The 12,958-nt window shown below is 34.5% G+C and overlaps 1 protein-coding gene across 50 annotated transcripts; it reads right to left on the bottom strand.

Annotated features, from left to right (window-relative positions):
- Nucleotides 1–237: 237 nt before the first annotated feature.
- LOC127855525 (uncharacterized) lies at nucleotides 238–5,316 on the bottom strand. Of its 50 annotated transcripts, none has more exons than XM_052391207.1 (9): nucleotides 5,183–5,316; nucleotides 4,000–4,069; nucleotides 2,996–3,793; nucleotides 2,825–2,938; nucleotides 2,252–2,767; nucleotides 1,907–2,137; nucleotides 1,511–1,735; nucleotides 931–1,042; nucleotides 238–453 (listed from the first exon to the last, which is right to left on the bottom strand). In XM_052391207.1, exons 2-8 carry the CDS (start codon nucleotides 4,061–4,063, stop codon nucleotides 936–938), a joined length of 2,055 nt encoding a protein of 684 aa, XP_052247167.1. In that variant the 5' UTR covers nucleotides 4,064–4,069; nucleotides 5,183–5,316; the 3' UTR covers nucleotides 238–453; nucleotides 931–935. The 50 variants fall into 50 exon arrangements, with proteins under 50 accessions (XP_052247167.1, XP_052247183.1, XP_052247185.1 ...); XM_052391223.1 differs by having other exon boundaries at nucleotides 2,252–2,710; XM_052391225.1 differs by having other exon boundaries at nucleotides 2,882–2,938.
- Between the last annotated feature and the right edge of the window lie 7,642 nt (nucleotides 5,317–12,958).

The raw sequence follows: 12,958 nt of genomic DNA, 5'->3' as shown, positions 1-12,958 counted from the left end.
TTCTGCGTCATAGAGAATATGTCAAACAATAACTTATATATGGTAATACAAGTATAGTGATAAATTGACATGGAAAAGGCTACATTTAATTACATACAAAGCAGTACATGAGTCAGTAATGAAATCAAGTATATATATATATATATATATATATATATATATATATATATATATATATATATATATATATATATATATATATATGAACATGTAAGGTTAAGTTATATATATATGAACATGTAAGGTTAAGTTCGAAACAAAGATTCAAAATTCGACAGAGTGTCAATGATGGTGATAAAATGATAGGAAAAGGCTTTTATATATATATAAAACATTCATCATTTAAGAGAAATGTGTTATTTTAAAACAAATGTTTTAACGGTTGACCGGACTGCCAAAATTCAGTAGAGAATTTTATGTTCAGAACAAATACTGCGTTGCTGTGTCCCTTATCTGAAAATAAAAGTCATTTCAATCTACCTTACACTGTTTGATCTTTAAGAATAACAATGGAAAATGCTGGTCAAAAAGAGATAGAGCGGACGCATGCATTTGCAAGCATGTTGTTTTTATTAAAGTTTACCTTCATATAATTTTAAGTTCATACATATTCTTATTTGCTGTTGTATGTTCTTTTATGTCATATATTACCAAACTACCAAACCAAACTACAATATTAAAGTTAAAAAAAAAACCATATTGATTGATACAATGTAAAGTTTGTTCTATGAAAAAACTATGGACTCTAGAGAAGGAAACACTCGGTTATATTCATTTTTACGCCTTTCAAACATAGCTGCAGTAGTAAGGATGCGTTATGAAAGGAGTTCATTTAGAACAAAAAATAACATTATTAAGGACATATTTTAATTCGTTAATTGGTTGATCCATATGAAAGAACAATGGGCTTATAAATGACTAGATAGTTACCAACTCTATGGTACTGTCTGAACAAGATGTACGCATGCAGTTACAATCAATAACCAGTACGCAACAATGAAGGATCTACCAGAAGTTCCTCTGTTTTGGCCCCATGACATCTCTGCAAAAATAAAAAAACAAAAACACAATGCAACTGCTAGTGAAAATGTACAAGCCTCCTCTCATAATGCTGTTTCAGATAGGCAAAGGAGGAGCATTATAAGGCTTAACACATTATTTTGATACATTTAAGCCTTTCAATATGACCCATGATTCAGTTCAGGTAGAAAATGAGGTAATACGAATTTTTTTTTACACAAACATGCTTCAAACAGTAATGGTCTTAATTATTATAAATAACTTGTCTTAAAAGAATAATGGTTTTGTGGCGCCATAAATTTAGAGACTGATGGTTTATTTTGTGAAGTATTTTGAGTCGTCGGCAGATGAGTACAAGTAAACCATTTATAAAATAACGCATGAGTATATATATGCATAGTTATCATTATTCTTTCCTTAAAATGTTCTATATTTAGTTTTCACATGATTAACATATATGTTATAAATGTTTTATGTATTTTATATTTACCTTCTTTGTTACACTGCGATGATTGATTTACGAATCCTTGCTTACATTTGCACAAGTATGCGTCCCCTTCTTTTACACACTCAGCGTTAGCCACACACTCGCCCTCTTCGACCGCTCTCTTCCGACAGCCGTTAGAAATCGTTGTTACTGACGTACTTGCTGCTGCAGGTTGCGCAGTTGTGCTTTTGAGCATTGTTGATGTAGAATCAGTACTTGCTGCTGCAGGTTGCGCAGTTGTGCTTTGGAGCACTGTTGATGTAAAATCAGTACTTGCTGCTGCAGGTTGCGCAGTTGTGCTTTTGAGCACTGTTGACGTAGAATCAGTACTTGCTGCTGTAGGTTGCACAGTTGTATTTGTGAGCACTGTTGATGTAGAATCAGAACTTGCTGCTGTAGGTTGCACAGTTGTGCTTGTGAGCACTGTTGATGTAGAATCAGTACTTGCTGGTGCTACATGTTGCACAGTTGTACTTGTGAGAATTGTTGATGTCGAAACAGTACTTGCTGCTGTAGGTTGCACAGTTGTACTTGTGAGCACTGTTGATGTAGAATTGGTACTTGCTGATGCAGGTTGCGCAGTTGTGCTTTTGAGCATTGTTGATGTAGAATCAGTACTTGCTGCTGCAGGTTGCGCAGTTGTGCTTTTGAGACCTGTTGATGTAGAATCATTACTTGCTGCTGCAGGTTGCACAGTTGTATTTGCGAGCACTGTTGATGTAGAATCTGTAATTGTTGCTGTAGGTTGCACAGTTGTGCTTGTGAGCACTGTTGATGTAGAATCAGTACTTGCTGGTGCTACATGTTGCACAGTTGTACTTGTGAGAATTGTTGATGTCGAAACAGTACTTGCTGCTGTAGGTTGCACAGTTGTACTTGTGAGCACTGTTGATGTAGAATTGGTACTTGCTGATGCAGGTTGCGCAGTTGTGCTTTTGAGCATTGTTGATGTAGAATCAGTACTTGCTGCTGCAGGTTGCGCAGTTGTGCTTTTGAGACCTGTTGATGTAGAATCATTACTTGCTGCTGCAGGTTGCACAGTTGTACTTGCGAGCACTGTTGATGTAGAATCTGTACTTGCTGCAGCAGGATGCACAATTGTGCTTGTGAGCACTGTTGATGTAGAATCAGTAATTGTTGCTGCAGGTTGCACAGTTGTTATTGCGAGCACTGTTGATGTAGAATCAGTACTTGCTGCTGCAGGTTGCACAGTTGTACGAGTCAGCACTGTTGATGTAGAATCAGTACTTGCTTCTGTAGGTTGCACAGTTGAACTTGTGAGCACTGTTGATGTAGAATCAGTACTGGCTGCTGCAGGTTGCACAGTTGTACTTTTGAGCACTGTAGATGTAGAATCAGTACTTGCTTCTGTAGGTTGCACAGTTGTACTTGTGAGCACTGTTGATGTAGAATCAGTACTTGCTTCTGTAGGTTGCACAGTTGTACTTGTGAGCACTGTTGATGTAGAATCAGTACGTGCTTCCGTAGGTTGCACAGTTGTACTTGTGAGCACTGTTGATGTAGAATCAGTACTTGCTTCTGTAGGTTGCACAGTTGTACTTGTGAGCACTGTTGATGCAGAATCAGTACTTGCTGTTGCAGGTTGCACAGTTGTACGTGTGAGCACTGTTGATGTAGAATCAGTACTTGCTTCTGTAGGTTGCACAGTTGAACTTGTGAGCACTGTTGATGTAGAATTAGTACTGGCTGCTGCAGGTTGCACAGTTGTACTTTTGAGCACTGTAGATGTAGAATCAGTACTTGATTCTGTAGGTTGCACAGTTGTTCTTGTGAGCACTGTTGATGTAGAATCAGTACTTGCTTCTGTAGGTTGCACAGTTGTACTTGTGAGCACTGTTGATGTGGAATCAGTACTTGCTTCTGTAGGTTGCACAGTTGTACTTGTGAGCACTGTTGATGTAGAATCAGTACGTGCTTCTTCAGGTTGCACAGTTGTACTTGTGAGCACTGTTGATGTAGAATCAGTGCTTGCTTCTGTAGGTTGCACAATTGTACTTGTGAGCACTGTTGATGTAGAATCAGTACTTGCTTCTGTAGGTTGCACAGTTGTACTTGTGAGCACTGTTGATGTAGAATCAGTACTTGCTGCTGCTACAGGTTGCACAGTTGTACTTGTGAGCACTGTTGATGTAGAATCAGTGCTTGCTTCTGTAGGTTGCACAATTGTACTTGTGAGCACTGTTGATGTAGAATCAGTACTTGCTTCTGTAGGTTGCACAGTTGTACTTGTGAGCACTGTTGATGTAGAATCAGTACTTGCTGCTGCTACAGGTTGCACAGTTTTAAGATAATAAGAATTGTAAATTTATGGTAATGTTTAGGATAAAGTAATAATCACACTTAAATTGAAAAGAGCATTAATTTGCATTGTTATGTGCAATGATTACATTTACGGTGAAATTGAAAACTAACATAAAAATACAGCTTCATTTTGAAAATCCAGTAAAACACCAGCAAACGCTTTTTTGTACCTATTAAAGCTGTAGAAATCAAGCGGGTGATGGTCAGTGCACTTATAAGCAGCAGGGTCCTCATTTCTTTCTGTGAAAATACAAATCAGTGAATGAATAGTGTAGTGGTTTACATTACGTATTTATTTGTGTAAAATAAGTAAATTGTTTGATTTACTAAAATATTAACTTTTGAACTGAGACTTATTCATATGTTCCGATGAATCAATACTGACACGTATCTCATAGGGGCATCTGCATGTATTCATTGCAGTTTATATTTTCAAACCTTCATTTAATGGCATAAATATAGATTGTTGAAAAAAGACATAACATGTTATTTACATTTTTTATTATGACTTAGTAATAAATTGCATACACATCAAGTACACAAATTTTCGGGATGGCAAGAAATTTTCAAATATTTAAATTTTTAAAAATATTCAAGAAGGTTTTGCTATGCATATATCAGTTTCTTGTTATTTGGTTTTATACATAAGCTTATAGAGTTATACATTTGCACGCAATTTCCAACACATCAGTTCGTCTATGGATCTAACAAGAAATATGTCTTATTGCAATTTTACCATATTGTAGTGTCTACGTTTTGACATGTATCTGAAACTTTTTATCCCTCTGTAGATATTATCAAACGCGGATTATTATGATGCACATTATACAATATTCAGTTCCATGTACATGCTTTTCGACATTTACCGTATGTCATTTAAAAAAAACGTTTACACTGTCAACAAATCTGCACATGTTCTTAAATGCCTGTTATTCCTTTGCGTCAAAAGGCTGCCTTTTTCAAGTGAGTAACGTAAAACTCGAGAGCCATATGGACGAATTGCCATTACGAGGTAGGGCTGTTTATTAGTCAACTATTGAAATTATCTGAACGTATATAATATTGATGTATTAGAATACGTTATGCTTTATTTTAATGTATACTGTTGAACATGTCCATGCATATATATTGCAAATCCGTACACAATAAATTATGTAAAACTTGCAAATCTTGTTTACGTACATTTAATGACGGACCATCAAATATTCGAATATTTTACTAACAAAATATTCGAAAAAACAATTTTGATATTCGCTGGATGACATTACGTTTTAAATAAAAATAATTCAACGTTGTCTCAAACACAATTTAGGCAAATGTATATTTAAAAAAAACGTTAATTCATATACTTACCTGTCACAATATAAACCTCGTTGTGCACAGATTAATATGATTTTGGAGACAAAATCTATTGATTATCTGCAGTTATTCCAAACAAACGCTTTCCTAACTAATATGCAGGTTTAAACGAAGCATTAGAAAAGCAGGGCTTTTTTTAAGTACCATCATTGTACGTTTTTCAAAAATCAGTTTGTTAGATAGCGATGGCGATAGTATTGAGCCTTTTTTTAAGAACATAACTTGATTCGTCATAAATGTTTGCTTTGCCAGATAACAATAGGCATGTATAAACCGTTTCGATCTCTAGTTCCTTCATAGTGTGCCCCTTAAGTACAATGTATATTTCATTTGCTACCTAGGAAATATTTCGTGTCAAGTTTTGTTTTATCAGTATCAGAATCAATAAGATGACGTAAGAATAAAATTAACCTGTGGTCAAAAAGAATGTGAGCAAAGGCACATTGACTGTCCTGTAGGGTGTTCCAAAAATGCTTTCATAAACATCTTCATTCTAAAGTACACATTTATGTTGCTCGTTTTTCATCGCGTTCGTCTGTATAACTGATAGATATATAAATCAGGGGTTTGATGCAATTTTAAGCCGAAATAAACATGTTTAGACAAATGAGATTTGCTTTAATATCATTTCTTTTGTTGATATAATACTTAAAAATGAACAACCTTTTCAAGATAACAAGATTGGTGTAAGTGCATCGCAGACGTAACTTGTCAATTTAACTCGTGATCCGTCAAATATTTTTATATCAGGATCCATATAAGGCCTAAGTTATCAACATATTAAACATGTTTGTTCAAGGTCAAGAGAAATATGCTATTTAGGGTCAACTCAGTCTTCTGAAAATGTCTTAGCTTTACCATTATAAACTTAATGATGATAAGAAAGATACCAAATTGAAATATAATATTGCACTATTCTGTATTTCCCATGTAAAGAAAATAGAAAAAAACAAACAGATCAATGTCTTTATTCGCAAAGCAACTTAGGGAAGATACATTGATTAAATCCATTTAATACAATCAATTCATTGTCTGTTGGTTGTTCATGATTAAGTAGTTTTTGATTTAGATACCTGAAGTTTAAAATTGACTAAAAGTTAATATTATTATTTTGTTATCAGAAAACTTCACATAGAAATGTTATGTCAATATAGCATGTAACCGCAGCTTGATTTGCCATACGAGCTTTAATTGTAACCACTAGACCTGACATATTAAATGTCTATTAGATCGCAAAGTCTTCCAAACTAGGCATGCCATTTTTGCAACAGGTAATCGGAATATTGACTACAGGGGAACAACCGAGAAAAAAGGTGTTTTAACTAATTTATCAAATCATTTTGAAAGCAAACAAACATGCTATTAACAAATAGTGCAAGTGATCTATGTGGCCATCCACCGCATAATAAGGCAAATGGCAACAGTTTCATCTGGTACCCATTATACTGAAAACTAATATCCGTATGCAGATTAGAGAATACATATGAATATTAAATTTCTTGAATTAAAAAGGTCATCTTTAAAAACCAAAATACATATGCTATAAGAGAGATGGTCTTTCTTAAGATAATTTTATTTCTGAAACAGTTTTAATTATTTTGCTGACTATCGAAAGACATTAGAGATGTTTTGTATGAAACAAATACTTAGTCACTGTGTGCCTGTAATATCCAATGAAACTTTCATGATCTGAAAATCGGAAATTTTTCAGTCTCACTCACATATTAAATCTTTAAGAATAAGAAATACAATTATTGTAAATATAGTTAGAGCGGACTCAAATATTTACCTACTTTTTTCATTTATTAAAGTTTAGCTGTCAAGTTCAAGCCATTTTGCAAGATAGAATTGCTAACCATACCAAACATGTTTCACTTAATCGGCATCATCCATGTTTACTTTGCCAAATGCGATCAGGCCATTTTAAGCGCATTATCTCTCAGCCCCATTGACTAGCTTCCCTGAAGTGCTGTGTACACTTGATCAGATGGTGAATATTCTTTTTCAAGTATTCTTTAATCAGATCAGAATAAATGAGGTAAGGTAGCAGAACAGCACAATCGATTTCGCTAACGGTCACGGTCAATATAAAAGACACATATTAGTTAATGATGATTTTGAAATTGCTTTTGGAACCATCTTTATTCTAATTTTCACACTAATTGTATTTTTGTTAATTGTTCACGTGCAAATAACTGTAAATTCTTTATCATTTTAATCAAGACTGTTGTAAATGTATTTCACACCAGTGTTTTTCCTATCGAAAAAGGAATTTGTCATTTATTTGAATAAGGGTCCTTTTTAAGTTTAAGTAACCGAAAGCAGTAATCAATATCTTTGTGTGGTCAAGAGGGAAACGACAACAAGTGCCGATCATTCGATGTGAGAAAAGTACAGAATATCAGAGAATATACTAGTTCAGACGTAATACATTTTAATTTGCATTTCAAGGTTTTTCAAAAACCAGGCATGACATGTTTAGACAATAACTTTTAGTCGGGATAACACATACAAACTGTCAATTTTAATTTATAAGCTGAAATATTAGCTCTGTTTGAAAGGAAAACAAAGAAACGACTTGCAAGTAAAGTATGCTAAATTATATGTCTTGTCATACTTATTGATCTATTTATTGATAAAGAACATTTTAAATAGATTTCCAATATAAACAAATTGACTCAATATGTGTATGAAAAATGTATTGGACAATTTATTGGATATAAGAAAATAATTTCTATAATACGTATTTTTTACAATTCATAATTTAAAGCCAACAGATATAATAAAATGGGCGTAGAGAAATAAAAAGTACGAACAAGTTCATAATAAAAACAGTCATCTAATATTCAGAACTAGGAAACAATAAGAAACAATTACATTCATTAGATACTAAAGCTCCATAAGTAATGGGTAGTTTAGAAAAAAACTAATTAATATATGACAAAATGCAAAAATAATTATTACAAACATTATGTTTAAATTGAAACAGTTGTGTTATGTTGGATTTGTTTATATTTCATACACACAATAACATTATACAAAATTCTGCATAATCACACTTTCAACAAACTTCAATAATAAGTAGAACTTTTTATATACAACTGTATATAGTAAACATTATTTTAACAACAAATACATTTTAAATCAAATTCATTAGTTCGAATTGGTAACAATGGTTCTTCATGTTTTCAAAGTTATCCATATTAATTAGCACCAATGAATCCCTAAGCAAGCAATGCTTTTTGATGGTGTTTTGTTAAATTTTCGAAGAGTGTAAAGGTAAACCATTCTAGACCAAATGTTTTATTGTTGTCATAGCGACCATCATGTAGAGCATGTAGGTCTTGGGCTCGAAGACTGTTAGTCCTTCATTTACAGGTGCTGAAAATAATTAAAAACCGATATATACACTATATATATTTTTTATATTGTTAAATAAAAACATTGAATTTCAATTTCAGTATAATGGGCGTATTGTTTATAGTTTAAATGGGCATTGTAAGATACATTATATTTAAATATTAATATGAACATATCAATGTCCATAGTGTTGAATATTAAATGGCTAGTGATAAAATAATTGTTTACATAATAGATATTTCATGTAATAATAAACAAGTATTATTGCAGTCAATTATATATTCTATAAATTACATAGGATATCAACCCGGTACTATATAGTATAGCTGTCAAAACATACTTGTGTAAGCCCCATCTGATGGCACTGATGTTTGAATGTTGGATATCACTATCTTGGCTTCCTCCGATGTTGAAGCGCTATTTTGCGGTATGCGTGTGTTACTTGCAGGTTTTGATGTACTGTTCGTGGGTGTCATTGCGCTGTTTGCATGTGGTGGTGTACTATTTGCAGATGTAGATATGTTACTTGTAGGGCTGGATGTAATATTCGTGGGTTTCGTTGCGCTGTATACATGTGGTTGTGTATTATAAGTAGAAGATGATATGTTACTTGCAGGTTTTGATGAACTGTTCGTGTGTGTCGTTGCGCTGTTTGCAGGTGGCGGTGTACTATTAGCAGATGTTGATATGTTACTTGCAGGTTTTGATGTACTATTTGTGGGTGTCGTTGCGCTGTTTGCAGGTGGTGCACTATTAGCAGGTGTTGATATGTTACTTGCAGGTGTTTATGTACTATTCGTGGATGTCGTTGCGTTGTTTGCAGGTGGTGGTGTACTATTAGCAGATGTTGATATGCTACTTGCAGGCTTTGATGTACTATTTGTGGGTGTCATTTCGCTGTTTGCAGGTGGTGGTGTTCTATAAGCAGATGTTGATATGTTACTTTCAAGTGGAGATGTACTGTTCGTGGGTGTCGTTGCGCTGTTTGCAGGTGTTGGTGTACTATAAGCAGATGTTGATATGTTACTTGCAGGTGTTGATGTACTATTCGTGGATGTCGTTGCGATGTTTGCAGGTGGTGGTGTACTATAAGCAGATGTTGATATGTTACTTGCAGGTGTTGATGTACTATTCGTGGATGTCGTTGCGCAGTTTGCAGGTGGTGGTGTGCTATTAGCAGATGATGATATGTTACTTGCAGGTTTTGATGTACTGTTCGTGGATCTCGTTGCGCTGTTTGCAGGTGGTGGTGTACTATAAGCAGATGTTGATATATTACTTGCAGGTGTTGATGTACTATTCGTGGATGTCGTTGCGCAGTTAGCAGGTGGTGGTGTGCTATTAGCAGATGATGATATGTTACTTGCAGGTTTTGATGTACTATTTGTGGGTGTCGTTTCGCTGTTTGCAGGTGGTAGTGTACTATTAGCAGATGATGATATGTTACTTGCAGGTTTTGATGTACTATTCGTGGGTGTCGTTGCGATGTTTGCAGGTGGTGGTGTACTATAAGCAGATGTTGATATGTTACTTGCAGGTGTTGATGTACTATTCGTGGATGTCGTTGCGCAGTTTGCAGGTGGTGGTGTGCTATTAGCACATGATGATATGTTACTTGCAGGTTTTGATGTACTATTTGGGGGTGTCGTTTCGCTGTTTGCAGGTGGTGGTGTTCTATAAGCAGATACTGATATGTTACTTGCAGGTTTTGATGTACTATTCGTGGGTGTTGTTGAGCTGTTTGCAGACGGTGTTGTACTTTTAGCAGATGATGTTATGTTTCTTGCAGGTTTTGATGTACTATGTGTGGGTGTCGTTGCGCTGTTTGCAGGAGGTGGTATATTATTAGCAGATGTTGATATGTTACTTGCAGGTTTTGATGTACTGTTCGTGGGTTTCGTTGCGCTGTTTGCAGGAGGTGGTGTACTATTAGTAGATGTTGATATGTTACTTGCAAGTGGAGATGTACTGTTCGTGTGTGTCGTTGCGCTGTTTGCAGGTGGTGGTGTACTATTAGTAGATGTTGATATGTTATTTGCAGGTTTTGATCTACTGTTCGTGGGTGTCGTTGCACTTTTTGCAGGTGGTGGTGTACTATTAGCAGATGTTGATATGTTACTTGCAAGTATTAGGGCACTATTCAAATATGTTAATACGCTGTTTGAAGGTGGTGATGTTCTGTTAGCAGATGTTGATATGTTCCTTGCAAATGTTGATGTAGACTTTATAGGTGTTGATGTGGTACTCAAAGTTGTTTGTGTGATACTCTTAGCTGATGAGTTGGTACTAGTACTGTGAAACCATTTTTTTTCGACAGCACAAAATTTCGTCATTTTTATAAAAATGACGATTTCGTCAGCACTTAATTTCGCCGATTTCTGATTTTGAATTTTTTAAAAATGCGTCAGTCAATATCCGATTTGTGTGTAATACATTTCGCGATCAATCGCAGTTGCGAAAAATCGTGGTACGAATGCGGGAACACACTTGAGAATCACTGCATGAGGTGGGGCCTGTTTGTCACATGCCAATTAACTAGTCTTTTGTTATCAAGGGACAGTAATGGACCCTCTTAATGTATGCCATTCACACGTTCATTGTTATGATTAGCGGACAAGTGGGATCGAATAACCGTTAACGAGTGTTTGTAACAACGAAGCCAATTGCCAATTTGTTTATTTTCTTGGGTATGTGTTCTAGTTGGTATGATTTTTATTAAAATGCTGTCAATATCGTTTTAAAACTGTTTGTGTTATACGAAAGAGGTTCCAGATTGTTAAGGTTTTTTTTTTCAAATAAAATGCTTTTTTATTCTGATATCAACATTAAAATTATAAACTCTATGTGTGTGTTTGTTCTTAAAAAGTAAACTACCGGTATATAAATCAAGAATGTCAATAATTTAAAAATAAATAAATTGATACATATAAAATAGTAATAAGTGTGGTTAAACGCAAACAATCAAACAACAAACAGCAATTAAAATATTCTTTATTAATTTGTGATAAATACGCATGTTGATCACACATCGTCATCTTTTCATTTGGTTTATTGTCTTTCATTGGCCTTCGCTGCATGATGGCTAATATGAAACACCCCTGAAAAACACAATGCACCTTATGGGTAATAAAGTTATAAACAATTAGCGCTAATTCATTACCATTCTACATAAACGAAGTCAACGCATTCGATACAGCTGTACTGCACACGCGTTTTAAAGAAGTGTAACGTGTCAGTTAAGTACCTTGTGTAATCTACATCCCTTTGTGTCAAAACCGGATTAATCTTGATTACGAAACAGCAGTGAATGTGTGCATGGATTATGTTGGAATTTAATGCCTCATGTCTACGGTAAAGTTTTAAAATATTGTTCAACTTAGTGTTTGTTTTTGTTCAAATATAGAGCATGATTGTTCGTAAGGATCTTAAATTCGCCGATCGGTCGACTGACGAAATTTATGAAAATTAATGCCTGACGATTAATAATGGTTTCACAGTATTTGTTCCGTTTGCTGAAATTTATATTATAAAATGTCACTCCAGTATTAGTTACACAAATGCTTCAAAATACTAAATGCGATTAATGCTGCACATACAAGAGTTATATTTAATCTTACAGCTATTCAAACAACTTATCATGAAACTCAGTTTGTGGTACAAACGGATATTTTGCATGAATTGCATAGTAACAAGCACATGTGCATTGTATTAGTAATCGTTAAATTTCCCTCGTGACAGATTGAACAGGCATTGTCCAAGAATCATCAAAACCATCAGCTTGAGACTTCTCATGTTTGCCTTATATAAAACATGATAAAATCAATGGAATGATGTTGACGGCTGAGTAATATAAACATTAATTGATAAGTATAAATCATTGTTTTGGTACTTGTTTAAACTTTTAACTAATTTGTATAAAGTTCTCTAAAACATATCTGAAGATGTGCCCTAATAGATATCCTAAGAAACACCCTAAGTTATATCCCAAAATATACCCTAAGACATGTACGAAGATAAAGCATATAAGACTTATGCTGAGAAAAATGCGAAGGCATATCCTAAGATATATCCTATGAAATATCCTTAGACATACCGACAACACATCCTATGATATGTCACAAGACATTTCCTAAGGCATATTCGAAGACATATCCGAAGACATATTTAAGACATATCCAAAGACATACCCGAAGACATATCCTCAGAAATATCTGATGACATATGCCTAGACATATCCAAAGACATATGCTTAAACATATACTAAGACATATCCAAAGACATATCCAAATACATACATGTACCCTTTGAAATACCCAGTGACATTGTCTAAGAATATTCTAAGACATATAGGAATAAATATCCGACGAAATATCCAAAAACATACACAATGCATTTCCTAAGGCATATCCG

Source organism: Dreissena polymorpha, chromosome 13, assembly GCF_020536995.1.
Source record: "Dreissena polymorpha isolate Duluth1 chromosome 13, UMN_Dpol_1.0, whole genome shotgun sequence".
NCBI lineage: Eukaryota > Metazoa > Mollusca > Bivalvia > Myida > Dreissenidae > Dreissena > Dreissena polymorpha.
The sequence above is the reverse complement of the archived record's forward strand: the minus strand, read 5'-3'. Positions and strand labels throughout refer to the sequence as shown.

Coding starts and splice junctions, on each gene's coding strand:
- LOC127855525 (XM_052391190.1), bottom strand. CDS start 4,063: ATGAGGACCCTGCTGCTTATAAGTGCACTGACCATCACCCGCTTGATT. Junction 3,794..3,999: donor GATTTCTACAGCTTTAATAG/GTACAAAAAAGC, acceptor TGCAACCTGTAG/CAGCAGCAAGTACTGATTCT. Junction 2,138..2,251: donor CACAAGCACAACTGTGCAAC/CTACAGCAACAA, acceptor CAACTGCGCAAC/CTGCAGCAGCAAGTACTGAT.